General features: G+C 40.6%; 1 protein-coding gene across 1 annotated transcript in view; it reads left to right on the top strand.

The window, feature by feature from the left end:
• The first annotated feature begins 202 nt into the window (after positions 1 to 202).
• The window catches only part of KCNN3 (potassium calcium-activated channel subfamily N member 3), a 286,582-nt gene continuing 259,849 nt past the window's right edge, over positions 203 to 26,935 (top strand). Inside the window, exon 1 of the mRNA XM_074223372.1 lies at positions 203 to 1,413. Within this exon, the coding sequence (XP_074079473.1) occupies positions 526 to 1,413 (888 nt within the window). The 5' untranslated portion in view covers positions 203 to 525. The remainder of the gene's footprint in view (positions 1,414 to 26,935) is intronic.

Raw genomic sequence — 26,935 nt, forward strand, 5'->3', positions numbered from 1 at the left:
AAGAGAAACTACAACTCCCAGCTCTCTGCGCGGCCTGTAGCCTATGCACCCTCTCTGTGGGCTGGACTGGGAGAACCTCCTCTTTTAGGAGGAGCATTGTGGAGAGGGCGTTGTGAAGATGTGGTTGGAGAGTTAAGCCAAGCCAATGAGACCAGCTGCTAATAAGTGGGTTTGGCTTACAATATTACAGTGGAAGGAGGAGGAGAGGAAAGCTATTGAGCTTCAGCCGAGTGGAGCTGACCCTTGCCTGAGACTCTGCTAAAGACCACCTCCAGAGGCAGAGTTCTCCCCCCACCCCAGCTCCTCTTCCTCCCCTTCCCACTACAATGCATTCTTGACTGGCAGCATCCGGACTCTAGGCAGCCCCAGAGAACCGAACCAAGCCAAAGAAAAGAGGATCAGAGCCAAGACACTCTCTGGCTTGGGATCTCGGATGCCGGTCTTTCTTTGAGGAAATCTCCTGAGAGAAAGAGAGCAGAATTGGGGTGGGGGGGTTTGTGGAAGGGAATCCAACCAATCCCCAAGATGGACACTTCTGGTCACTTCCATGACTCTGGGGTGGGAGACTTGGATGAAGACATGAAGTGTCCCTGTCCATCTTCGGGGGATGAGCAACAGCAGCAGCAGCCACAACAACCACCACCACCACCGGCCCCGGCACAACTGGCCCCCCAGCAGCAGCAACAGCAGCAGCAGCAACAGCCCCAACCACTGGCACCCCAGTCTTCAAGGCCCCTCACCCAGCTCAACCAACTCCAGAGCCAACCTCTCCATCACAGCCTGCTGCACTCTTCTCCCACCGCTTTCAGGGCCCCACCTTCCTCCAACTCTACCACCATCCTCCACCCTTCCTCTAGGCAAGGCAGCCAGCTCAATCTGAATGACCACTTGGTTGGCCATTCTCCAAGTTCAACAGCTACAAGTGGGGCCGGAGGAGGCTGCAAGCACAGACAGGCGAGCCCACTGGTCCACAGGAGAGATAGCAACCCTTTCACGGAGATAGCCATGAGCTCGTGCAAGTATAGTGGCGGGGTGATGAAACCCTTGAGCAGGCTAAGTGCCTCCAGGAGGAACCTCATAGAGTCCGAACCTGAAAGCCAACCCCTCCAGATCTTTAGCTCCAGCAATCCACCCGAGATTGTCATCTCTTCCCGGGAGGATCACCATTCTAATCAGACCCTGCTCCATCATCCAAATGCCACCCACAACCACCAGCACTCTGGCACCAGCAGCATCAGCACCTTCCCCAAGGCCAATAAACGGAAAAACCAAAATATCGGCTATAAACTGGGACACAGGAGAGCCTTGTTTGAAAAGAGGAAACGGCTGAGTGACTATGCTTTGATTTTTGGGATGTTTGGCATTGTTGTTATGGTGATAGAGACCGAGCTCTCTTGGGGGTTATACTCAAAGGTAGGGGCTTCGGTTTCTCTTTATCCATTTAACAAAAGGAGTCAGAAATGTAGGTAGCAAGGAGAGAGACAGACGGGGTGAAGAGAGGCAATTTTCTAGTTGTGTGTCTGAACACTGTTAACTTCCATTGGTTTTCTAAATCGAGGGAGAATTCATTTTCCTTAGGAGAACTCCCTGCCCCCCAACACTTTCTCTTTTCAGATGCGGTATTAGGTAGGATTAAAGAATCCCTTCTGAGAATTCATTTTTCTTCTCCTCCAGGTTCATTTGTACTAAAGCATAAACCTGCCGCTTAACACACCAATTAATTACATACACTCTGCCTGGATGTGATGTGTTTGCCTGTCCCCGCTATTCCCATCCAACCCACCAACCTCCACTCCATCGCTTTCTCTCCATTTTCCCAAGGTGAAAAAATAGAGAAATGTTTGCGTGAGATCAGTTTACTAAAATCTCTCCAGATCCCTTCTGCCTTTCACCCTTTCCTTCCCCTGCCTCCCAAGTTTCTAATCTCGTCCTCTCTCCTCTGAGACTTATGGCAAATAGTAAAGTATGGTGGCTCCTGCTTCTGGTGTACTGGGGCAAACCCACAGGAGAAGGAAACAGGTCTCCCTCACTCGTGGAGGGGAACCCAGAATCAGCCAGTTCAGTGTCTTGTAAACATTCCCCCAACAAAAATGGCTACAGGTGTTAGTTACCGAGGAAAAGCAGCTCGGCCTCACTTTGCATCACACACATTTGTCTTTGCCTTTTCTGTCTCTGAGGTAAGCAGACAGCAAAGGCAAGTCGGGGTTAGCGAGAGCCGGGTCCGTCCCTCCCCATTCCCTAAATCTGCCCATCTTCGCCCCTCGCCCGGTCTCCGTTTTCCTGGGGAAGAGGGAGAAAAAGGATGTGTGCCCGCAGGAGGACAGGAACGAGGATGGTTTCGGCAAAGGACCAGCCTCTTAAGTCTCGTTTGTCTGGTTGGTTCGGTCATTCCCCTGGTAGCACACATCCAAGCAGGTAGGAGGGGGGCTTCTCTCTCTTGTCGGGGGGACTCCGGGAGGTGGGAGTTTCCTACTCGGAACAACGTGGGGAGGGAAGAAGGTGGGTTTCTGTCTGATCCCGTGTGTGGCTCCCCAGTTACCCTCCTTCACTGGAAGACTAAGGACCCGATGTGTGTGTGTGTGTGTGTGTGTCTGTGCGTGTCTGTGTGTGTACCTGTGTCCATTCTGTGGCTTCGATTTCTGAGTTTATTTTCATTTTAATTTCTTGGGGGGATATATGCGGGCGGGGGATGGCGAGAGAGAGGTTGGTGGTGCTGGGGAGTTGATGGGAGGGGTTCCTCGATGCTGTTCAGCTGTTGAAAGATTTTAAATAGAGCTCCTTTTAGGCAGGACACAGCTGCTGTGAGGCTGTCACATTCCTTGTTGAAATTTAGCCACCCCAAGCCGGGAGGTGGTGCTCGGATTTCCCCCAATCCTCGTCTTTTTCCCACCGTAAAGGGGCCAAGTACCCTGGCCCCAGCCTATCCCGAAGGCAGGGCAGACCTGTCTGACGGTCGCAGTCATCAGAATGGGGAGATCTTGCGGTTGGGAAGAGGGTGGGTGGGGGGATTGTTGGGAGTTCACGTCCTCCCCAGGGCAGTTTCCCAAAGAGCGTCTTAGCCCCAGTCACTCAGGAACCCTCCCCACTCCGAGAACCCCACTCCGAGTGGTGCCCGGATTTCCCCTGTAAATCACAGCTCTCGCAGCCCACTCATCTCTCCCCCTGCTCTCCCCGCCCCCCCCTTCCTCGAGTTATGGAGGCTGCTCCCAGTCCCCTGGTCCAAGCTGCTGCTGAATCCGTTCTCTGGAAGGACTGATTAGAGCTCTGCTTTACAGATCACACTGGACCCCACCCCTTAGCTCTAGTTAGTATGGGAAGATCTCCTGGAATAGCCCAGGCAAGGGTCCAGTCCAGGGAATCCGGGGATTCCAGATTGCAGAAATCAGGGCAATCCCCACAAATTTGGGGGATGCAAGATTCAAAGGGAAATGCCATCCCTGGCCACACCTGTAAGGCAGTCAGACTCCAGGGCTCGGGAAGCATCCACAGTTATCATTTTAGAGTCCAATGTAGAGAGAGCTTCAGTCTCATTCTTAACATAGCAAACTGCCATTTTCATTTTCTGTGGAATAGATGCTGTTGCTGGAGTAGTATGAATGGGGAGGGCTGGAGGGAGGGAGATCGGTCCAAGCAATTGTAGGTCTCTGTGTTGGATATCAAGGGGTGTGGGCATTTGAAATGGTTTGTACTTTCTAACATAAAGGGATTCGTGTATTCAGAAGCTCCCAGACTTATCAAACATAATCCTGACATTCCTTGTTTTCCTCTCACTTTCTGACTCCAGTGTGGAAACAAGTCTTTCTTTCCATCTTGGTGCTGATGTATGCTGATCACCATCTGAAATTTTTCCTATTTAATTGTGACAAGCAGTAGTTAGATTCTCCTTTAAAAAAAATTAAACTCTGCTCTCTGGCTCTGTTTTTAGTTGGAAGTCTTAACAGGTTGGAGAAAATTGGCTGATGGCATTGAGAGGGTATATTCCTAGGAGAACAGCCTGGTGGTATAGACTAGATGACTATTATATATGAATGACTAGAACAAGGAGGAGTATGACCAACTGTTTTTCCATCTCTACTCTGGAGAATGGAGGAAGCAGCAGGGGCAATGGATTGGATAGAAGGAAGAACTTCCTGGCATTGAGATCATAGATATGCATAGAGGGGTAATTGAAGATGGGATAGAGGTGCTTGTAGGGAAATTCCTTTACTAATGAGTTTTTAAGATATCCTGCCTTGAGTGATTTATGTAAAGACTTGCCTGGAAATGGAAATTATCTAGACACCTTCCACAGAAATGCCCTTGGTAAAGTAGCCCAGTGCTCTAGGTGGTAGAGGAGGAAGGTATTTAGGGAGTGAAATATTTCCTGAAGGATATGCCCAAGTGGTCACATAATTAATTACTTCTGGTAATTAAAAAAAATCTTTACAGCTGGGTGATTTTTTTTTCCCATTGTGGAAATGAGACAGATTATGTATCTGCCGCTTTCCTGCCTTCCTAACTACTCCAAGTGGGGTTAAGATATAGATGGATGAGAATGAGTCCACAAAAAGACTTAGCCTTTTGATGTTGGGGTATTGCATGTCTTAAAAATTTTAAATGAACATGAAACAGATATTAGTATAAGTGGGATCTAAAATAAGGGCAAAATAGTCTATGGGAGGAGGGGAAGAGAATAAACATTTAAATATTACCTACTATATACCAGGGACTGACTGTATCAAGTCCTTTTTTAGTAATGTTGTCAACTGGGTGGTACAGTGAATAAAGCACTTGGCCTGGAGTCAGGAAAACTCAAGTTCAAATCCTGCCTCATATACTACCTCATGTGATTCTGGTTGTCACTTAACCTCTGTTTTCTCATCTGGAATATGGTGATAATAATAGCACATATCTCCTAGGTTGTTATGAGGATCAAATGAATTAATAATTTTTAAGTGCTTATCATAGTGTCTGGCACCTGGTAAGTTTAATTTATTGGGGGGATATATGTAGCTGGGGAGTGACAGGTTTTGTTGATATACAAAGGTGATTTATTGTTATTAATTATTATTTATTTGATTCTTATAAAAATCCTGTGTAGGTATTGCTATCACCCCCATTTTATCATTCAGGAAACTGGGTCCATTAGAGTTTGTGATTTGTCCAAGGTCACACAGTTAGTAAATATGAGACTGGATTTGATTAGTTACCATTTCCCAATCTTCCCTACAGTGAAAGTTAAGAATCAGTGCTTATGGGGGAAATGTGAGGGTTATATAGTATAGACATCTTGAAGAAGATATAGGCAGAGATAGGAATTCTATCTACAAGGGAGGCTTTGGGAGGTAGTACCTCAGAAAGGCTGTGTGTGTGTGTGTGTGTGTGTGTGTGTGTGTGTGTGTGTTAACCATAGTGTCTTCTGTTCTGGAGATGTAAATGGAAACATCCCTGCCCTTAATAGGAAGGATGGAGTCTTTTAAAAAGACTTTAGGGTACATTTATGTATGTGAGGCATCATGGTGCAGTAGAGTGATGGATTTGGATCAGAGGCTCTGAATTGTTGAGCTGGTATGAGATCCCAGAGGCCATCCAGTCTAACCCCATTTTATGATGAAGAGACAGAAGTCCAGAGTCATTGTGACCTGCCCAAAGTCATATAACTAGGATTTGAACCTTGTTTCTCTGATACCACATACACTTTTGTGTGACACTGTGTTATTTCTCAAATTGGTGCCATGAGAGAGGGGACACACTGGGTTCAAATCTAGTCTAGCTTTGTGTTTATGATTGTCATTTTTTTAGGGTTTTTTGTAAGGCAAACAGGGTAAGTGGCTTGCCCAAGGCCACACAGCTAGGTAATTATTAAATGTCTGAGACCACATTTGAACCCAGGTACTGTGACTCCAGGGCTGGTGCTTTATCCACTACACCACCTAGCCACCCCTATGATTGTCATTTTCTAAGGCTCAGTTTCCTCCTCTATCAAATGGGTTGTAATGGAGCTAACATAAATATAAAGGTAAAGGACTTTGCAAATCTTAAAATATTGCTCATGTGTCTATTGTTATTATCTGTGTTTTAATAGAAGCACAAAGTCATCAAGTCATCTTTAAGACAATCAAATACACATTTGGAGATTTTTTTTTTAGCAATTTTAGGTAGAAGTGACTCTGGGAGGGCCTGTTGGAAAAAACATCCTGGTAAACATGATACTTCCTGTAGATAGCACCAGTCAGAGTTAGCAAGATACTGACTGTACAGGGGATTCCTCTGAAGCATTTTGAGAATTGTTGGGAGTGTACATTCCCATTCTGGGTTGTTTTGGAAAACTTACTTAGATATCAGACCTACTCCAAGTAGTGATCACAGAATCCTGTTGGAGGCAAAGCCCATAATCATTTTCTTCTCTGCACTGAGGGAAGAAGTTGTTTTTCTCTTGACCTGGGACTTGGGAAGACCTTTTTGATGCAAAGAATTATGAATGTAGCTTTAATGCTGCTAAAATCTTGTTAATTGTGGAAGGCTGTTTGCTCTTGAGATGTAGACTGACCCCTCTTGATTGTATCCTGTCTCTCATTTTCCCCTTCACCTAACCTTGGCCATAGACCTGGCATGACAGGAAATGACATGTTGAACTTGGGGTCCACCCACCCTGGGACAGGAAGGACCAGTATATAGCTTGCCTTTGGAAGATACAGGGTTCAAGGTGCAAGACCACTCTCCAAGTGCCACCCCTTGTCCAACCTACCACAGAAAGGCATTTAAAGGAAGTGCTGCCCGTTCTTGCCTTCTTGATTCTACCTTCCACCCTGCAGGATGTCTAGATCTCTCTTTCCTTCCTAGGCCATGTGCTACTATGCTAGATCCTGGTGGTCCACCATGGGCCCCTGTGCCACGTGGCCAGCCAGACTAAGCCAAGTCTCATGGTTGTCTGCTCTTTTCCTCTCTTTTTTTATCTTTCTCACTCACTTTCACTCAAACTTGACCTGGTCCAGTCAGCTTTCTGATTGTCTTTCCTCATCTCCCTTTCTTTGTCTCAGTCTCTGTCTACCAAGCAACTGAACCTAGCCTCTTGTTATTCACCCTGTCCTTAAGTGCTTGTTGACCCTTGGGGAGGAAAAGTTTTTAACCTGTTTACTTCACTATATTTCTTAATAAAATCCTGAGCAGTTTTAACGTCCCAGAGAGAGTGCAAATTCTTTCGCCTTTTCAGTGGTCTTAAAATCTTCTTCCAGTGGCAACATTCCCACTCCTACTACTCTCCATGTGGAATTCCCTCTCATGGGGCTCCATCTGGGAACTGATACCTCTGTCCAGCTGATGCAATCATTGGCACACTTGGCTTTCATGCTAGTCTGGGAAAGTGAGAGGTTTGATGTTCTGTCTTGGAGGAAGTCAGGAAATGCTGTCCCAGCACCAGCATGGCTGGTGGGGTTTGTTCTGGCTCTGGAATAGCCCTTTAAAATAATCATCTCTCTTGACCTTTAACCCTTTTCATGACTCCCAGATCAGGGAGTGTGTGCCTTTTGTGTGCCATGGACCCCATAACATTCTAGTGAAGCCTATTGACCCTGTTCTCAAAATAAGGTTTTAAATGCACAAAATCAAATGCACAGGATTGCAATGGAAATAAATTTTATTGGACAGTCATCAAAATATATTTTAAAAAACAACCAAAATCAAACAAGTTCTTGGACCCCAGTTAAGATGCTTTGCTCTAAAATCTCATGACTGTTCTCTCCATATACCCAGAGGTACTCCCTGCCCACTGCCTTCTTTCCTTTCCAAGAATGCCATGGTAACATTAGAGTCTTCAAGCAGAGCCACTCTGTGAACTTGCTTAAATTCCAGGTTCCCTGTCTGTCTGCCATCTGGACTCAATCCTTACCTGGAGCTATGGAACCTGCCCCAGGCAGGGAGGCTTTCTGGCCACTAATTCCTCTTCTTTAAATACAGAAGAGCATATCACGGAAAATCATTCTTTCTTAGCAAGCCCAGAGGAGGCCAAACAATGGGCCTTAAGTACTATTGCATTTTTTACCTACCAAAGAGAAAGAGATTTCCCTAGTTTCTTCAGCATTTGAACTCAGGTTCTCCCCAATATCTTTTTAAAGGGAAAGGGGAAAAGGGTAGTTGAAGGGAGTAAGTATTTATATAGAGTCTATTATATGCCAGAGATTATGCTAAGAGCTTTTATAAATACTGTCTCATTTGATCCTCACAACCCTTTGAGGTAGGTGTGCTTATTACCACCATTTTACAATTGAAAGAAATTGTGGCCAATAGAGATTTAGTGACTAGCCCAAGTTCTCACAGCTCATAAGTATCTGAATCTGGATTTGAACTCATGTCTTCCTGACTCCAGGCTCATAGCCTGAAAAGTATTCTTCCAGGACTTCAGGACTGAGTCATCACTCATGTCCCATAGCCTTCTTCCCTCATCTGCTTATTCATATGGAGGATGGAATAACCCAATAGTCTTGCCATTTTTGACTTGGCCAACTAGACTGGAAACTGAAGGCTGCCTGGGGTTTCTGATAAGTGGACAAGGTTGTCCTGATTCCCATCTCATCCTGTGGCATATTTTGATGTGTGCATGTGTAGGCGTATGTGTGTGCTTGTGGAGCTACTCTGATACTCAGGAGAGAATTTCAAAGTATTCAAGATTCTAATATTTCTAGCATTCCAAGACAGTCACTAACCTGGCAAACATCTCCCTACAGGTCTTTCCTTTGTAAAGATAAGATCTGATAAATAGGTCCTGGCATGAGAGGCCCCCTTCAAATGAATAGAATAGAGTCCTGAGTCCAGAGGGGCATCCTTCTGAGGCAAGGTTATGAACTTCTTTTGCCTGGGATCCTCAGACTGTCAAAAAGTCCTAAATTGGGGGAGAGAGTGACTCTGCTTCATCAGTTAGCTAAGGAAGCTTTTCTCCCTCAAAGGGTGGTGGCTGCTTTATTTATAACCTTTGGGGACCAGCTTGTAAATGAGTCAAATGCTTGTAACCCACAAAGGGTATGGCTAACTTTGTATATACCCTTCTACTCAGCATGTCATCAGCCTATTTATAGCTGTCCTGGGGGAAAGACTATAATGTGCCTGGACTACCCAGCTGGGTTCCCCATAGACAATATTACCCACATGCTCAGGCATAGGGTTTGTAATTGCTGGCACATTTATCTCCTGCATGAAATTAGATAGAAATAATTTTTTAGGGCTCCTATTTTACTCCTACTGTATCCATCAGTAAGAGTAATTTTGTGATTTGAAGGGGCACTGGGGGAAAAAAAGTACTTTAAAAAACTGAGTAACCTCTGTAAAGGTCCTTGATCCTAGATGAAGAGCTATATAAAACAAGACAGGGATGCTTTGGATTTGTTGTAATTATTTGTAAAGTATACTTTGGGAAAGGATAATATATGTGTGCATGTGTACCCGTGTGAAAGAAGGAGAGAAATTGTGAGTGGGTGGATGTATATTGATGAAATGCTGCCTTACTCAGCCCCAGTGGCAGGTGGATTAGCTTGTTCATTCTTAGCTCTCTCTCTCTCTCTCTCTCTCTCTCTCTCTCTCTCTCTCTCTCTCTCTCTCTCTCTCTCTCTCTCCCTTCCATCTCCATCTCCCTCTCTCCTTCTCTGTCCTTCTCTTTCTTTCCCTCTTGCTCTCCCCCTTCATCTTTTCCATTTTCTCCCTTTCCCTCTTCCCTTTCTTTCTCTATCCCCTCCTCTCTCAGAGAGAGACACTCCGAGAAAGAAGAAAGCAAATTACTCTTTCCTCTTTAAAATAATGAGGAGACTGTGTTGTTATAGTGAGGAACATTCTAGTCACTTTTCTCTTTGGGGAAAACCCCAACTGAAGTTAATGTATTTTTCTTATGCTTTATTCCTCCTCCTCCCACCCCACCCAGGCTCACCCACTCCCTGTGGCCAAACTGAGATCTTAGAAAGGGGGAAGGGAAGAGGAATGAAGAGGCAAAAGCTATTTCTCAAAATGGTTACAAGAAAAATCAAGGTGTGATTAGATGAAATACAGTAGAGGGAAATGTTTGGCTGGCACACAGAGGGAGTTCCTAAGATTATAGGGAGATTCAGCAAGAAGAAGGGAAAAAAACAAACTCCCAACAGTCATTACCAAGGTTGGGCTGTTTTATAGAATTAGAGAATTGTAGGAAGGACTTCAGAAGGCACTTAATCCAACCCCTTCTCCATACAGTGAATCTTCTCTGCTATCTGCAATGAATGAAACATCCAACCTCTGCTTGAACTCCTCTAGGGATGGAGAACTCACTACTCAGTGGCAGTCCATTTCTCTTTTGGATTATTCTCATTGTTGGGAAGATTTTCATTCTATTTTTCTGATCATCTTTCTGAAGGGTGAGTTTTGGGAGGGGGCCTGAATTCAGTCTTGTGTGGAGATAGCAGGAGCAGACTAAATGGCTTCTTGGGATACTTTCTAGCTTTAGCATTTCACCCAGATCTCTCCCGAGGGATTCCTATGACTGGAATTAATTTCTGATTAAATAGTAGAGTGAGACATAGTTGAAGCCACAAGTAAATTCATCAGACTGGAGCAGATTTATCTGATGCTGCCTTCCTGCTCCCCAACTTGTGCTCCTTAAAGCCCACAGCAGGGTCAGTACTGTTTGAACTAAGCTCTGGCATAAATAGGGTCTGACTAAGGCAAGCATTCCTGGTCTTCTCTCTCCTGTGTTTCATTATGTATCATTCTATCTCATCTCTGCCTTTTCCCTTTTCCTTTTCCCTTCCTACTCACTTCCCCTCTGATTTCCTTTCTTTTCCCTTCTCTTTTCCTTATGTCTTCTTTCCTATATCTCTTTCTGGAAACCCCAGAGACTTTGTTCAGTTTTGGTAATGGTATTCAAAGAAGTAGCTAGGTAACATAATGGAAAGACTACTGGAAAGAATGCTAGGAAGTCCTGAGTTCAAATCCAACCTCAGAGACTTATTAGCAATATGACCATGGGCAAGGCACTTCATCTCTCTCAGCCGCAATGTTCTCATCTGAAAAATGGGAATAATAACAATACTTACTTCATAGGGTTGTTGTGAGGTTGAAATCAGATAATATCTGTAAAGCACTTTGCAAACCTTAAAGTTCCATATAAATACAAGTATTTATTGTGATCAAGGGAGGAGGAAGCAGGCCTTAGTTCATTTTTGTGGTAACCTGGAGATAAGGGATTGAAAATCCTAAAAGTTTTCTTCCATTTTTTTTCCTGGCAAGCTTGGTTATCCTCATTGGGCCTTAGTATTCTTATCGGTAAAATAGAGCTTGTTGGTTGGATTTTTAAGAAATTCTCTTCTAGCATTGAAGTCCTATAATTTGAGCTGTAGTGAGAACATACTGATCTTCATGGTATTTTCTAATGAGTAGGAAGGCATTACTATTGTGGTACAGTGGGAGGAGAACTCCTTTGAAAAATTTTTTGATATAGAAGAACTGAGTTTGAATTCAGACTCTTTTACTCACTCCTTGTGTCATTAGACCAAATCACTGTTCTCCTTTGAAAAAATGAAAGGTTTGAATTATATGACACCCCCCCCCCAAGAATCATAGGATAAAAAGCATAGAACTGGAGGGGACCTTAGAGCCCAATCTTTTTGTTTTATAGATGAGGAAACTGAGTTTCAGAGAGGGTTAGCTTCAAGGTCACATGGTTAATAGGGCTGAGATTCACACCTGAATTAGCCAATTCCAAATCCAGAATTCTTTCCATATGACCATTCTGGCCCAACTCTAAATCTTCTCTCACATGGAGGGGGCAATGGGATATAGTGGAAAGAACCAGTCCTTGAAACTGGGAGACTAACATTGAAATCTCAGCTTTCTTATTAACTGAGTGACCTTGAGTCACTTTCTCTCTGTTCCCTTCAATTTCCTCATCTTTAAAATGAGGATTAGACAATTTCTTCGGTTTCTTCTGGGGCAACTAGGTGGTGCCATACTGCATAGAGCATTAGACCTAAAGTCGGGAAGACTCTTTGAGAGTTTAAATTTGACTTTAGACAATTGTTAGCTGTTTGACCTGGGCAGGTCACTTAATCCTGTTGACTCAGTTTCCTCATCTTTAAAATGAGCTGGAGAAGGAAATGATAACCACTCTGATTTCTTTGCCAAGAAAATTTCAAATGAGGGTCATGAAGAGTGAGATACAACTAAAATAACTGAATGACAACTACAATAAAAAGATTTATTTTACCAACTTACAATCGTGATAAATTTAGGGAGAGGGAGAACACTATATTGAAAAGAATATTAGGTTTGGTATCAGAGGAACTGGGTTCAAATTTCAACTGTCCTACTACTAGTTATGTGACCTTATGGAAATCATTTATCATCTCTGGGACTCAGTTTCTTCATCTGTAAAATAAATGTTTGAGTCTAGATGAGCTCTGAGGTCTCTTCTTACTCTAAATCTGTGAGCCTATTTGGTATCTAGGTTTGGGGCCAAAAAGCCTCTGAGAAACAATAGTCTTTGGAAGAGGGGTAGATGGTGGTGTATTGCCCAGGGGAGAAAACTCTTGTTACATAGCAACTTGTGTCTTACAGCAGAGAAGAAGAACAAAAATGTTAATAATAATAATAATAATTGGGGCGGCTAGGTGGTGTAGTGGATAAAGCACCAGCCCTGAAGTCAGGAGTACCTGGGTTCAAATCCGGTCTCAGACACTTAATAATTACCTAGCTGTGTGGCCTTGGGCAAGCCACTTAACCCCGTTTGCCTTGCAAAAACCTAAAATAATAATAATAATAATAATAATAACAATGAACATGTATATATATATATAATATGTTTTAAAGTTTATAAAGCATTTTATAGAATCCTATTGGCAACTCTGGAAGACAGGTTCTATTATTATCACCATTTTATAGAAGAGGAAATTGAGGCACAGAGAAGTTAAGTGACTTGTCCTTGTACAATTAAATTTTGAGATCAGATTTGAACTCAGGTCTTACTGACTCCAGAGCCAGTGATCTATTCACTGTTCCACTTAGCTGCCTAACAGTATAAAAAGGTGGGTAGAAACTAGGAAACTATAGTGGCCTAACTTGTTATTATTTTTTTTTTATATTTTTGCAAGGCAAATGGGGTTAAGTGGTTTGCCCAAGACCACACAGCTAGGTAATTATTAGGTAATTATTAAGTGTGTCTGTCTGAGGTCGTATTTGAACTCAGGTACTCCTGACTCCAGGGCCGGTGCTCTATCCACTGAGCCACCTACCTGCCCCCTAACTTGTTATTAAAGAGTTGAAAAAACTGGAAGCTGTTTAGGTTTGATATCAAGAACTGCTTTCTTGCAATTGGAGCTATCCAAAAGTGGAAAGGGCTGCCTGCTGAGGGAAGGACGGGGTCCCTCTCACAGAAAGGCTTCAAATAAAAGAGGGATGACCACTTGTAAGTGGTCTAAATGCCAACTGAAAAGATCATGGTGAATGGAAGACATTTGGTTGTCTGGAGAATGACAGCTATGATCAGAAATTTTAGAAAGAAAAGAGAGTCAAGTCTGGAAACTCCAAGTTAGTGAATATGGATTTGCTTCCTGACAAAATTCTAGGGTATATTATTAAAGAAATGGTTAGGGAACATCTATAAAAGAAACTGATAGGACCTAAGAGATAGGAGACTTCATCAAAAATAGATATTGCTAGATTTATTTTATTTGCCTTATAACTGAGTTGTTTAACTGGGTTTTATTTGGTTTTTAACTGGTAGAATATGAAAATAATCAAAAGTGGAATGGGTGGATATGGTTCACCTAGATTTTAGCAGGGAATTAGAGCAGGGGTCCCTAACCTAGTGTCTGTAAACTTGAATTTTAAATATTTTGATAACTGTATTTTAATATGATTGTTTTCCTTTGTAATATTTTAAAATTTTATTTTATGTGCTTATAGACAGATTGGTGGCACATTGAGTTGAATCAAATTCAAGTCTGATACTAGCTGGGTGGGCAAATCACTTAATCCTGGTTTCCTCTGTTTCCTCATCTTGAAAATGAACTGGAGAAGGAATGGCAAACTACTCCAATATCTTTGCCAAGAAAACCCCAAATGGAGTCACAAAGAGTTGTATACTACTGAAATGACTGAACAACAAAAAACATTATTCTGAAGAAGGAATCCATAGGTTTCATTAACCTGCCAAAGGGGTCCTTCACCCAAAAAAGGTTAAGAAACTGCATTAGACAAAGTCTCTCACATACTTCCTGCAGGGAACAAATTGCAGAGACGTGGGCTAGATGATAATACAATTAGGCAGAGTCAGAACTAGTTGAATGATTAGACCCAAAGGGTAGTCATTAATGACTCAGTGGTGGGGACCTGATTGCTGTCTTCACAAAGGACTGGCATGTGGAGGAGGGATCAGGCTTTTTCTGTTTGGCCCCAGAGAGAAGAACCAGGAGTAATGTGTACAAATTGCAAGGTGAATTTAGGCTTGATGTCAAGAAAAGCTTTTGAACAATTGGAGCTGTCCAAAAGCTGAATGGATTGCCCCAGGAAGGAGTGGATTCCTTTTCACTGAATGTCTTTGAGTAAAGGTGGGAAGATCATACAAGTAGATTTTTGTTTTTGAGGTAATTGGGGTTATATGACTTGCCCAGGGTCACACAACTAATTTTTGAGGCTGGATTTGAACTCAGGTCCTATTGCACCACCTAGCTGCCCCTTGTCAGGTAGATTGTTGAGGGCATTCTTGTTCAGGTGTGGGTTGGACCAGATGGCAGAAAAAAATCAAACTCACTGGACTATGGTTTACAGATTCCATTTTCTTGTCTTTGTAGAAAATCCAGACATTTTCCTCTTTCTATTCCTCGGATACCTTTCATGTTTGCCATGATTTCTAAAAAGTTTCTGATGGTGACTCAAAATCACATCTGCTAATTTTTTTTTACCTTACTTTAGCATGTGGTTCATTTAAGGATTAAATGAGATATTTGCAAAAAAGTGCTTAGTAAAATGCTCAGCACAATGTAGGTGCTTTATGAAAGCTCATTTCTTTCTCTGGATCCAGTAATTTTAAGTTATCAAGGATGACATTTTTTCTTAGTATCTCCTTTTTTGTTTGAGGTTTACAATTGCTCACTATTTTTATTCTGTCCAAAGATCATTCTTCTTGGCAAAGAAAACAAACACAAATTTTTATTTAAGCAGCTCTGCCTCCACTCTGTTGTTTGTTACCATTGTTCTATTCACCTGGAGCAGCTGTTCTTTCCCTTTTTTCAGTCTCTTCTTTTCCCAAATACAACTAAACAAACCCTTTTTGCAGAGTTCTGCTTTTCCTTACCAATATCAGCACATTCTGAACTGCAGTGCTCCTAACACCATTCCCCCCAGGATGATGCACACTTTTACCTTCATTCTCTGATGTCTTCCCCTGCTTCCATCTTTTTTTTTCTTTTTCTTCTAGTGTTGTCTAACCAAGTTTGTTAAGTACTTGTTATATACAAGATAATGAGTATACAACAACAATTTCTGACTTCAAGGACTTTACATTCTATGAGGGACAGATCGTTTAGAGAACTTAAGCGGTTCCCTGTATATCTGAAATGGTCACTTTATATGGTGGTCTCTTTTCATCCTCACTGGAATTATTTCTCTTTGTGTTTTCTGAGTTCATATCTCTAGAGGTTCCCATTCCTTCAAAGGATAATTTTTTTTCCCTGAAGAAAATTTTACTTAAACTTTTGATGAACTAGTCAGAACTTATCTCCCCAAATCAAGAGTGCACACCCAATTATTCAGGTTTTCTCTCCTTATCTGACACAAATCCATATCTCCCAAGGTATGATCAATCTTTCTAGGGTTGTTAGAATTAGGTCTCTTCATTGGTCCTTATATCTTTTGAAGGGTGAATTAATCACGGAGACAAGTTATTCAAATTACCTTCTCTACTTTGTGCAAAGAGAGGGCACTAGAACAAACCTCATCTCCCCTTCACCACTGAATATCTCCATGATAGTTTTGTGACTCATTTCCCAAACTCCTTATCAATTTTCCTTTTCTGTTCAAGTAGTCTATAATCCAGGTTTTTGGAGGCTTAGATGAGACAACAAGCTAAAGTACTTTTCAAACCTCAAAGTACTATGTAAATTCTTCTTCTTCTTCTTCTTCTTCTTCTTCTTCTTCTTAGTAGTAGTAGTAGTAGTAGCATTAGTAATATTCTCCAGTTATCAGGGATCCAATCTGGTGATGACTTCATTCCCTATGCTTTCCATGGCAATCCTCTGAGCTCTAACATTGTTTACATAGCAAAACAGGGATATGCTGGTAAATGTTTAACAACTGGGCTCCTGTGGTAGGGGAATCGATGTCTAGGTCTATGTTTATGTCTATGCCCATATTTTCATCTATGTCCATATTTGCATCCATATATATAAGTATATATATGTATGTATATCTATCTATCTATCATCTATCTATTTCTACACTATTTCATATCTCTATTTCTGTACTATTATAAGTTTCTTTTCTGGGGCAGCTAGGTGGCACAATGGATAGAGCACCAACCCTGGAGTCAGAAGGATCTGAGTTCAAATCTGACCTCAGACACTTAATGATTACCTAGCTGTGTGTCCTTAGGCAAGTCACTTAACCCCATTGCCTAGCAAAAACCAAAAAAAAAAACCCCAAAAACAAAAACAACAAAACCCAACTATATTTGTGTCATTAAAAATAATTTGAAAAAAAGTTTCATTTCTTAAGTTTAGACAATTAACTAAACAATAAATCAAGCCCTGATTTGTAGTAATTTTGATTTTTGTGGTTTAAATGCTCAAAATGAAAAGGTAACCATCAATTTACTATTAGATTTGGGTCCAGCACACACACATACCTGTTCGTACTATATTCACAACATTGCTTCTATTTTATGCTTCTTTTCATCTTCGCTGAAAAATGCCTTCCCCCATTCTTCCTTGCTGTGGCTCCTAGATTTCCTCACATCTTATCCTCTTCTTTTTTGAATAAGGTGTATATTTCCTGATCTATATTCAGTTTAATTCCACCATAATAAACTGATGAGGCTAAATCCGTATCCTGGATAATGATCTCTAGTTCAACTTGCTTATTATCTTTATTTTGTGCAATAGAGTATAGACATTAGAAGTTATGTTTTATTGATATCTTTGATTTTTGTCTCTTGTGAGTTTCTGAGTGTCTCTACTTCTAATTATTACTAAAGATTAGGATCAATGAGTAGAAGTTGCAGATTAGATTTTTGGCTCAATATGAGTCAAGTCAACAAATATTTATTAAGCACCTATTATATGCCAGATAATGGACTAAGTGCTAGGATACAAATAAAGGTAAAAAGCCAGCCCTGTTGTCAAGGAGCTTACCATCTAATGAGAAATACAATATACAACCAACTATGTATAAAGAAAGTTGTTACATATTAGATGAATTGGAGATAATCAGCAGAGGGAAGACATTAAGGGAGATTAGGAATGGTTTCTTTTAGGATGATAATCTTAACCATTAGAATTTGTCAAAGGTGGAATGAAGTGCTTTAGAAGAAAGAGAGTGAATTTCCTCCTTTAGAAGTCTTCAAAGAAAGATTAAATGTTTCACTTTTTGGCAATGCTATAGAGGAGATTCTTAGTCAGGTATAGGTTAGACAAGATAGTTTTTGAACTACCTTCCAAATCTGACATTCTGAGATGCTCCTCTCTCTCTCTCTCTCCCTCTCTCTCCTCTCTCTCTTTCTTTCTTCATGGGCACATACGATATGGGGTTGTTTTTTTTGTTTTTTTTTTTATTTTTTGCCAGTCAAAAGAACTCTGGACTAGATGCAGAAAGACTTGTCGGAACTTTGCCACTTACTAACCATGTGAGCTCAGGCAAGTCTTAGTTACTTCTTAGTTACCTCATCTGTAAAATGTGGGGGTTGGACCAAATGATTTTAGGTCTCCTCTCCCAGCTCTAAATTCTGCAGTACTGTAAGAGTATGAAAGATCCCAATGAAGTAAAAGGTGTGTTTAACCCACACATGTGGTTTTGTTCTTTTCTCTTATAAAAATTGAAATGCCTAGCCTTGTAGTTACTAGGTAACCTCTTCAGTGTTTCAATCAAAACACCAAAAAGCTATTTAACTAAAAGAAAGAACAGGTTGGGGGAGAAGAGGGAGGGCACTTTGACTGTGGCCCAGCTTGGACTTTCCAAAGCCAAGAATCCTATGATTTTTCCTCTTAAGTCAATCAGGCAGAACCATTTTCAGAACCTTTGTTTAGAATAATTTCTACTCTGGCAGCACCAGTGGTTAGATGTATACATGAAAATATATTAGGCTGAGAGAGAACAAAAGAGGAGCAAAGGACCCTTTAGTCTCAAGATCTCTAGCACACTGATAATGGAGGGCAATTCCACTGAGTTTTTTTTTTTTTAAATCAAAAAACTAATTTTACCTAGTGAGCACCCATGAAACAGCAGATTATTAGGCTTAACTAGCTGTACTTTTTGGTCAGGTGGTAAAATTCTGAGCAATATTTGGATCTACATGGTACTGTGGCAGTACATCTAAGTTCTACTGCCTACTAATTGTTTGAATTACCTCAGTTCTCTCATCTGCAAAATGGGAATAAAAATATATGTACAACTATGTGCTTTTTGCCTTTCTTTGTATTCCTATACTTATTACAGTGCTAGCACATAGAAAGAGTTTAATACATGTTTGTCGACTGACTTGCCAGTTAATAATAAGAACTTAATAAATACTTGGAGTTTTGTTTGTTTGTTTTGATTTTTGCAAATAAACAAATGAAAAGCCCCTGCCCTTAAGGAGTTCCCATTCTATCTATAAGATCAGAGGTTAAGAGAAGACTTGAGAAAGAACAGTGAGGGGAACCAAAAAGAACAGACAGAGAGGTTTTGAGAAAGAAGCATGCCAGAGAGGTGAAGAAAATATCAACAATATAAGAAGGCAAATGGATAATAAGAATATCTGCATATGTTTATATATGGTACTTTTAATCAATCAATAGTATTTATTAAAGTATATTACTAAAGTTCTACTATGTGCTGGGTATTGGATTTATACACACAAACAATAAAGCAATCCTTATGCACAAGTTTAGCTTCTAAAGGGACAAACAAGCATAAAAATAAATAATACAACCTTTATTTCATTTGATCCTTCCAATGCTATGAGGTGGGTAGTATAAATATTATACTCATTTGGAAGCTGAAGAAAAGGAGAATTCTCACGTCACAAGATTAGTAATGGGATTTGAATCCAAGATTTCTAAATCCGATTTCAGGTCTATCTTCAATCTATTGGACTACTTAGTTGCTCTGTCTCTCTCCTGTGAGACTTTGGGTAAGTCACTTAACCTCCATGGTCCTTAGGTTCCTTACAGGTTGAGTGATGGAACTTGATTAAGTTGCTTCTGCAGCACCTTCCTGATCCTATGATTCCTACTCCCAAATTACCTTCTTTACATAGTGGAAGGGATAGGGGAGGTTTGATCAGAGTGCCCAGATCAATTGACTCCTCCCAATCTATGTGAAATGTTTGGAGGTGAAGGACAGGTAACAGGGACAATGGGATGTATAAACATGCCCTTTGCAGACCTTATCCTTGCTATCTCATTTCCAGTCATTTCAAGTAGATTGTTGTTGTTCAGTCATTTTCAGTTGTGTCTGACTCTTTGTGACCCCCATCTTGGCAGAGATGCTTGGAGTGGTTTTCCATTTCCTTCTCCAGCTCATTTTACAGATGAGGATACTGAGGCAAACAGGCTAAATTGCTTTGCCCAGAATCACCCAGCTAGTTAGTATCTGAGGCTGGATTTGAACTCAAATCCTCCTGACTTCAGGTGCAGTGCTCTATCCACTGTGTCACCTAGCTGTCCACAAGTGGATTGGGAGGATTTAATTGATCTGGTGACCCAGGTCAATACCACTTATGTGGTTTTATATGAATGTATTCCCTTCTTTTGAAGAATGTAAACTCCTTAAGGGCAGGGACTGTTCCTTTTGTGTCTCCATAGACTCAGTGCTGAGCCTAGTACATATAACAGGTGCTGAATAAAAAATGATTGTTGGTTTACTGTCTCAGGCACAGCAGAGATGATGAGGAAGATACAAGAACACTTGATATTTCTTGTTATATAACTCAAAGAAGGCAGATTTTCAGTCTAGACCTGATATTTGGGTGCTGTTCTTTTGGTTCATAGAATTTCTATTTTAGATCAGGAAGAGATTTTGGAAAACTTTGAGGTGAAATGACCTCAGATCTTTGAAGTGAAATGACCCTCAGATGAATACCTGATGCAAAGGCATATTAGTCTAGTTAGGGGTGGGGGTCTTCCTGTCTCTTGACTTTCAGTCCCTATTTACAATGAGTTCACCTTTTAACCTCAAATGTTTGCCTCCCTTCCTGCCAGCTCTGGGTGGAACAAGGGGAAATGGCAGGTGGGGTAGGGGAGGAGGCGAGGAGGGATGTTCTCAAGGGTGAGGGCCTCAGCTGCTTTGGCAAGGGTGGAAGCACATAGAGACCAGTGTTAGCTATTTACTTGTTTGGGGAGGCAGGTGGGGAGTGGATTGGAGACCTGAATAGTGTTAATAGAGCCATGTTGTCTATAAATTGAGTGCTTTTCATACAAGGACCTTAGTGCTATGTTTGGTGCCTAATAGGTAAGAGTACAGTTGCTGGGTTAAGTAATTCTTACCCAGTACCTCCTTGTTGTGATTAAACTTATCAGTTAGCATTTAAGCACCTACCATATTTCAGCCACTGTGCTAAATTCTGGGAATACAAAGAAAGGCAAAAGATAGTCCCTGCTCTGGGATTGGATTATTCACTAGATAACCTCTAAGGTTCCTTCCATCTCTAAAATCTTAGGCATTATCTGAAAAGGAAATTGTTTGCTCTCTATTGATGGAAAAAACCATAGTTAAAGAAATTAGTTAATTTATCAAAGGTCACACAGCAAGTTGAATTAGAATTTGGGTTCCCAGTCCTTTGCATTGTTGTTGTCTTTATTCTTAAGTGATGCTTGGTGTTTCTGACTTTCTCTGCTAGAGGGTAAAGTTGGTTATTTTCTAGCAGTTATATCCCTTTGCCCTCCATGAAAAGTGCTCCTCTGATGGATCCCTGTGGTATTGAGGTGACTGGGTTTCTCTAAAGCTATATATTTCATCAGAGGAAAGGCTCTGATGGGTCCTGCCCAGAAGGAAAAGCTTCCAGTGTGGGTCAAGTGATGGACTGTATGAATGTCCTGTCATTTGAGGAACCCTTTTAAATATGTAGAGTCCATTCCCAGTTTGGCCACCAGGTGATGAAGACTTTCAACTTTTAGTAAGTCATGAAATGGTCTACTGAAGTGTAGAGGAAGTATGGACACAGTGTGTGGCCTGGAAGGTAAGTGTTATTATATATCTTTTGCATATGAGGAAACTGAGGCATACAGAAGCCTCAGGTATTTCTGATTTTAAGTCCTGTGCTCTATCCACTGTGCCACTAACTGGAGCTCCTCTTTGTACAAAGTCATTTCAACTTACCATTATGCTAAATGCTTTTTACAAATATTATCTCATTTAGCCTCACAACAGCCCTGCAAGACAGGTGCAATAATTATGCTCATTTTTTTTAGGCAGACAGAGGCAAAATGTCTTACCCAGGGTCACACAGCTAGTAAGTATCTGGGACTAAATTTGAACTCAGATCTTGATTCCAGGCCCAGGGCTCTAGCCACTGTGCTGCCCACAAGCAAAGAAAATACTTTTTTGTCTGCTTTTTTTGCTCTTTGTCTCTTTTCAAGCCCTTTTTATTTCTTTGCTCATCCTGTCTTCTCCTTCCACACCAGTCTTTTCACCTTTCCTTTCTTCTTTCCTCCCTTCCAAGTATCTGTGTCAATGTGTAGCCATACAGTCCTGCTTCAGTTGATTTTCCTTCTGTACCACCTCATAGAGGTCTTTCCATATTTCCTTATGTGTTTCCTACTGCTTGTTTTTATGGCACCATAACAGTCCATTACCTTAATACACTATAATTTTTCCGGTCATTTTCCAATTGTTAGAATAGGAACTGTTTCCCATTGTTCACTGTTACACATAGAGCAGTTGTGATTATTTTTAGGTAGCTGGATCTTTTTTTCTTTCTTTTTTATGCTGTCTTGGCAATGCAAGTGAATTGAATGGTAGTATTGATTTTGTGATCCTTAGGGTATATTCTGTGATACTTTACTAGTGGCTTCTGTAAAAGCTAGGTCTTTACCATTGATATCCTCTAGTCCTCCCCCTTCCATTTTCACACCTAATCTGACCTTTCCATGGGGGAGAGGGGAGCATTGAAAGTTAGCCCATGACTTTATCACAAATAGTTTTGAAAGTCTGAAATATTTAAATCTTTTTAGTGAATCGCCTTTACTTTGAGGGAACTGAATCATTGGAGGGAGATTGATTTTTCTGATGCCTTTGTTTGGGTTTAGATCTGAATGATCTCTTTAAAAATTGAAATCATAACCTACATTTAGAGAACATTTCATAGGATCAAAGATTGAAAGTTATAAAATGCTTTTCACTTTGGTCAAGAATTTTTTTTTTCACTTTTCATTTTTTTCACTTTTTTTTCCCCCATTTGCTTCTGGAAGGAAAGGTCAATCCTGCCAAGATGCCCTCCCCTACAGCCCTTGCCAAGACTCCAGGGTGAGTTTAGACAAATAGTGCTGAGATCAAGTAGGAATAATTTTGGCACCAAGCAATGAGGTAGGAGCATGGTCCATGTGCCAGGGAAAGAATGATCCCTAAAGAGTGAATAAAACTGCTGAGGACTGGAGAACAAACCCAGCATTGATTAGGTCCCTGGACCTAACACAGTACTAAATAAATACTCAGTTGATTGATAGATTTTATTCTCACCACAGGCCTGTGAAGTAGGTAGTATAAGTATTATTAGTCTTGTTTTATAGAGGATATTGAGACTCAAGGTGGTTTTTCCATGAAATCAATCAGGTAGAATCTTGAACCCAGATTTTCTGATTCTAGATTTGGTATTGGGTCACTAAAGGTACAAAGCCTCTCCTTACCAGAATGGTCTAAATTTCCTTACTAGCCCTAGGAGACAACTTCCCAAAGCATCATTGTTCAGGTACAGCAATGATCTTTAAAATTTGGTTCTACAAAAAACTTAATGGTCTTCTGTACAGAATGGGAAAGGATGAAGGGAACACTTAGAAATACCCAAAGTAGAATGCACTTCTATAGGACATCATTAGACAACTCCAAGTAGAAGCTGGATGACCTCATGTCAGTAATTCTGTAAGAGATCCCTGTTCAGATATGGGTTAGATTAGAGAGCCTAACATCCCTTCAACTTTAATTTTATGATACAAATTCAGTTCAACAGTTCAACAATTTAAGAGTCTACTGGACTAGCCACTAGTCCTCCAAGAGAGTCTGAGACTCAGTGGCAGGCCATTGCACAGAGGTTGATGGGCAGACTGGCTTTCCAGGGGTTCTTCTACCTTGGCTCTCCTTTGCCTTCCTTTTGGCTGGGAGCAGGGCTTTCCCAGAGCTAAGCAAAGTCCCATGGTCCCTGAACAAATCTACCAGCTCAGTGTACATTTCCAAGACTCTTTTCCTTGATTCTGGAGGGAAAGGTCAGCCCTGCCAAGATGCCCTCCCCTATAGCCCCTGCCAAGACTCCAGGGTGAGCTTAGACCAATAGTACTGAGATCAAGTAGGAATAATTCTGGCACCAAGCAATGAGGCAGGAGCATGGTCCATGTGCCAGGGAAAGAATGATCCCTAAAGAGTGAAATAAAATTGCTGAGGACTAGAGAGCAAACCCAACATTGGAGTTGAGTTTCCCTGGTTGCCTGAAGTATGCATATACTTTTTCCTTGAGGATTTGCTTGATGAGAGCTTGGAGTGCTCAGAAAATGATGGGTTTTTAATTATTAAAGATGAATCATAGTAGAGTGTAACATTCAAAACTGGGACTCAGGAGTCCTGGGTTTAAATTTCAACCCCAACATTTACAAGTTATGTATTCATGTCCTTGGTTTCCTCATCTGTAAAATGGGAACAATAATAGTATTTATTTCTTAGGATATTATGAAGATCAAGTGATATATCATATAAAAATATTTTACAAAACTTAAAGCATGTATAACTGTAAGTTATGATTATTATTTTCTTAAAAATATCAAGCAAAATAACAATCAAATCAACAAAGTAATACTAAGAGAACTGATCTGATCCTTCCACATCTGGGGTCTGTTGTAGGCCTGGAATTAGAGACAAAGGATGAATAAATTAATAAATGTTCTTTAACTAATCTGAACTCCTACCTTGCCCATGGTAGGCACTTAATAAATAGTCATTGACTTTAGAATTGGGAAAGATACATGTTATTAGATATTGTTAACCATATTTTCTTAGGCTAAAAATGAAACAACAAAGTTAGTTTTAATAAATGAAGTTTAACTTAACCCCATTTGCCTTGTAAAAACCTAAAAAAAACCCCAACTAATAAATTAAGTTTAATTTTCTAGGATCTTACCAAAACCCACTGGTGGATGGCATCCTTTCAAATGTTACATTGATACAAAATTTTGGGGATATTTTATACAAAATGAACAAAAAATCCTAAAACTTTTGACAGCCATCCAATGAGATTTCACATAGTTGACATGGTTTTACAATATGATCCTCTCAAATCGTGTAATATTTGCTTAAAATTCTTATCGACAAGAACTCTACTTATGCTGAAGAGTAAATGTTTAGAAATAACAATAGGATTTTCTCTCTGCTCATCCAGGATATCTCTTATCTTGAAGTTTGTTGATCAGGTAAGGCTAACTTTGAAGGGACCAGATAGTATTGACACCGGTGAAGTCAACATTGTAGGAGACAGGTCTAACATAGCACACTGACATTTTATAACTATTAGTTAAAGGTTAAGAGACTAATTTATGATCAGAAATATATCAAATTAAGAAATAGTAATTCCATCTTAAAGAATATCATATTAGACAATATACATAGAAATTTTAGGGAAGGCAAATTCCAGCTTATCTTACAAGGAAGATTTTTGTTATTGTGGTTTAGTCATTTTTCAGCTGTGTAATCCTTTGCGATCCCTTTTAGAATTTTTTTGGCAAAGATACTGGAGTAGTTTACCATTTCTTTCTCCATCTCATTTCAGAGATGAGGAAACTGAGGCAAGAAGGGTGAAGTGACTTGCCCAGAGTCACCCAGCTAGTAATGTCTTAGGCTGGAATTGAACTCAGATTTTCCTGATTAGATTCAGTGCAGATCCACTGCACTGCCCAACTTCCTCCTTCTAACTATTCAAACATTTGAAAATGGAATGGTTTTTATGAGATAGAATGTTTCCTGTCATAGGAAATGTTCAAACAGAGATTGGAAATGCTTATGAAAAGAACAGTAAATTAGGAGTCAAGAGAACTGGCTTTGATTCCTGTGGCAAGTCTCTTCCCCTCTTTTCTCCTTGGTTCAGGAGGTGGAACTAGATTATTTTAAGGTCTTTTATATAATTTTATAATGAGATTTTATTATTCTATGTCATAGAGGGGATTGGTGCTACTGACATAGGGTTGGTCAGTTGGCCTTTTTGGGATTTATAATTCTAGGTTTTTTTTCTTGAGGAGGACATAGGGAATGGAGGATTTGAAACTGGAGTAATCCTTGAAGATTAACTGACACCCTACCCCCCTCTCATTTGACAGACGAAGAAACTGAGTTCACATAGCTAATAAATTAGCAGAGCTAATTTCTTCCCCTTCTCTGTGAGCACCCCCACCTCTACCCAATCTCTGATCATCTCTTAACCCAATGAGTAATGATGAATGGGAAAATTCTATCTAAAAATGGTGGCCACCCTGTCCTGACATTTGGCAAATCCTTAACCTTCTCAAACTCCCATGTGTATGAAGGTCACTTTAGGTAACTACTGATGTTCTTGCATATTTCTTTAAGACTGTGAATAATTTTCAAGTTCAATTGCTGCTGTTAAAGAATGTTTTTGTATACTGTTCTCAAAGTCAGGAAGACCTGGGTTCAGGACCTTCCTCTGACACATATTGTGTGACCCTGGGCAAGGCACTTCAGACCCTCAGTTTGCTAGGTAACTCTGCAAGGTTCCTGGCAGAAAGAGTTTTTTTCACTGTCTTCCCTATGTTAATGAAATTATAGTTTCATTCCAAAATCAATTGCTTGATTGTTCCCCTAAACAAATGTTCCTTCCTTAATTTTTCTCTTTTCTCTTCCATTTTCTCTGAGATGCTACCCCTGACCCAGATCCTTCCTCCCACTCCATAGTGTCTGGCAGGCAGCCAAAGGGAGGTGAGGGCCTTCTTTTTTTTTTTTTTTGACAGTTTGAGGTGGGGGAAGGCTGTTCCATTGTCTACTAATCCACTGGGGATTTGCTCCCATTCAATTGAATCCAACAAGCAAATTTATTAAGTGCCTGTTTTCTGAAGAGCACTTTGCTAGGTTCATCCTACCCCTCCTTTGTTTTGCTTTGTCTTTATATTTATTTAAGTGTCTATATCTCTATAAGGATTTATATAACTTGATGGCAGTCTGGACTAGTCTGGATTTCATCTTGATATCCTCAGGATCTCACATAGTGCCTGTTGTATAGTAGTAACTTAAATGGTCTCACACATAATGACATATACATTAGGCACTTAATAAATGCCCAATTATGAAAAGATTTCTATTCTTGCCTGTAGATAACTAATTATTAATTAATTAAGTAATATATTAATAAATGTTTGTTGAAATTGAAATGGGAAGACACAAAGATACACATTATCACAATCAATCGACCAATAAACATTTATTGGTACCTACTGTATACCAGAGGAGGCTGCTAGGTGGTGTTGTGGACAGAGTGCCTGGCTTGGAGTTAGGAAAACCTGAGTTTAAATATAGCCTCAAACATTTATAGCTGGGTTTTCCTGAA

Source organism: Macrotis lagotis, chromosome 2 (assembly GCF_037893015.1).
Source record: "Macrotis lagotis isolate mMagLag1 chromosome 2, bilby.v1.9.chrom.fasta, whole genome shotgun sequence".
Taxonomy (NCBI): Eukaryota; Metazoa; Chordata; class Mammalia; order Peramelemorphia; family Peramelidae; genus Macrotis; species Macrotis lagotis.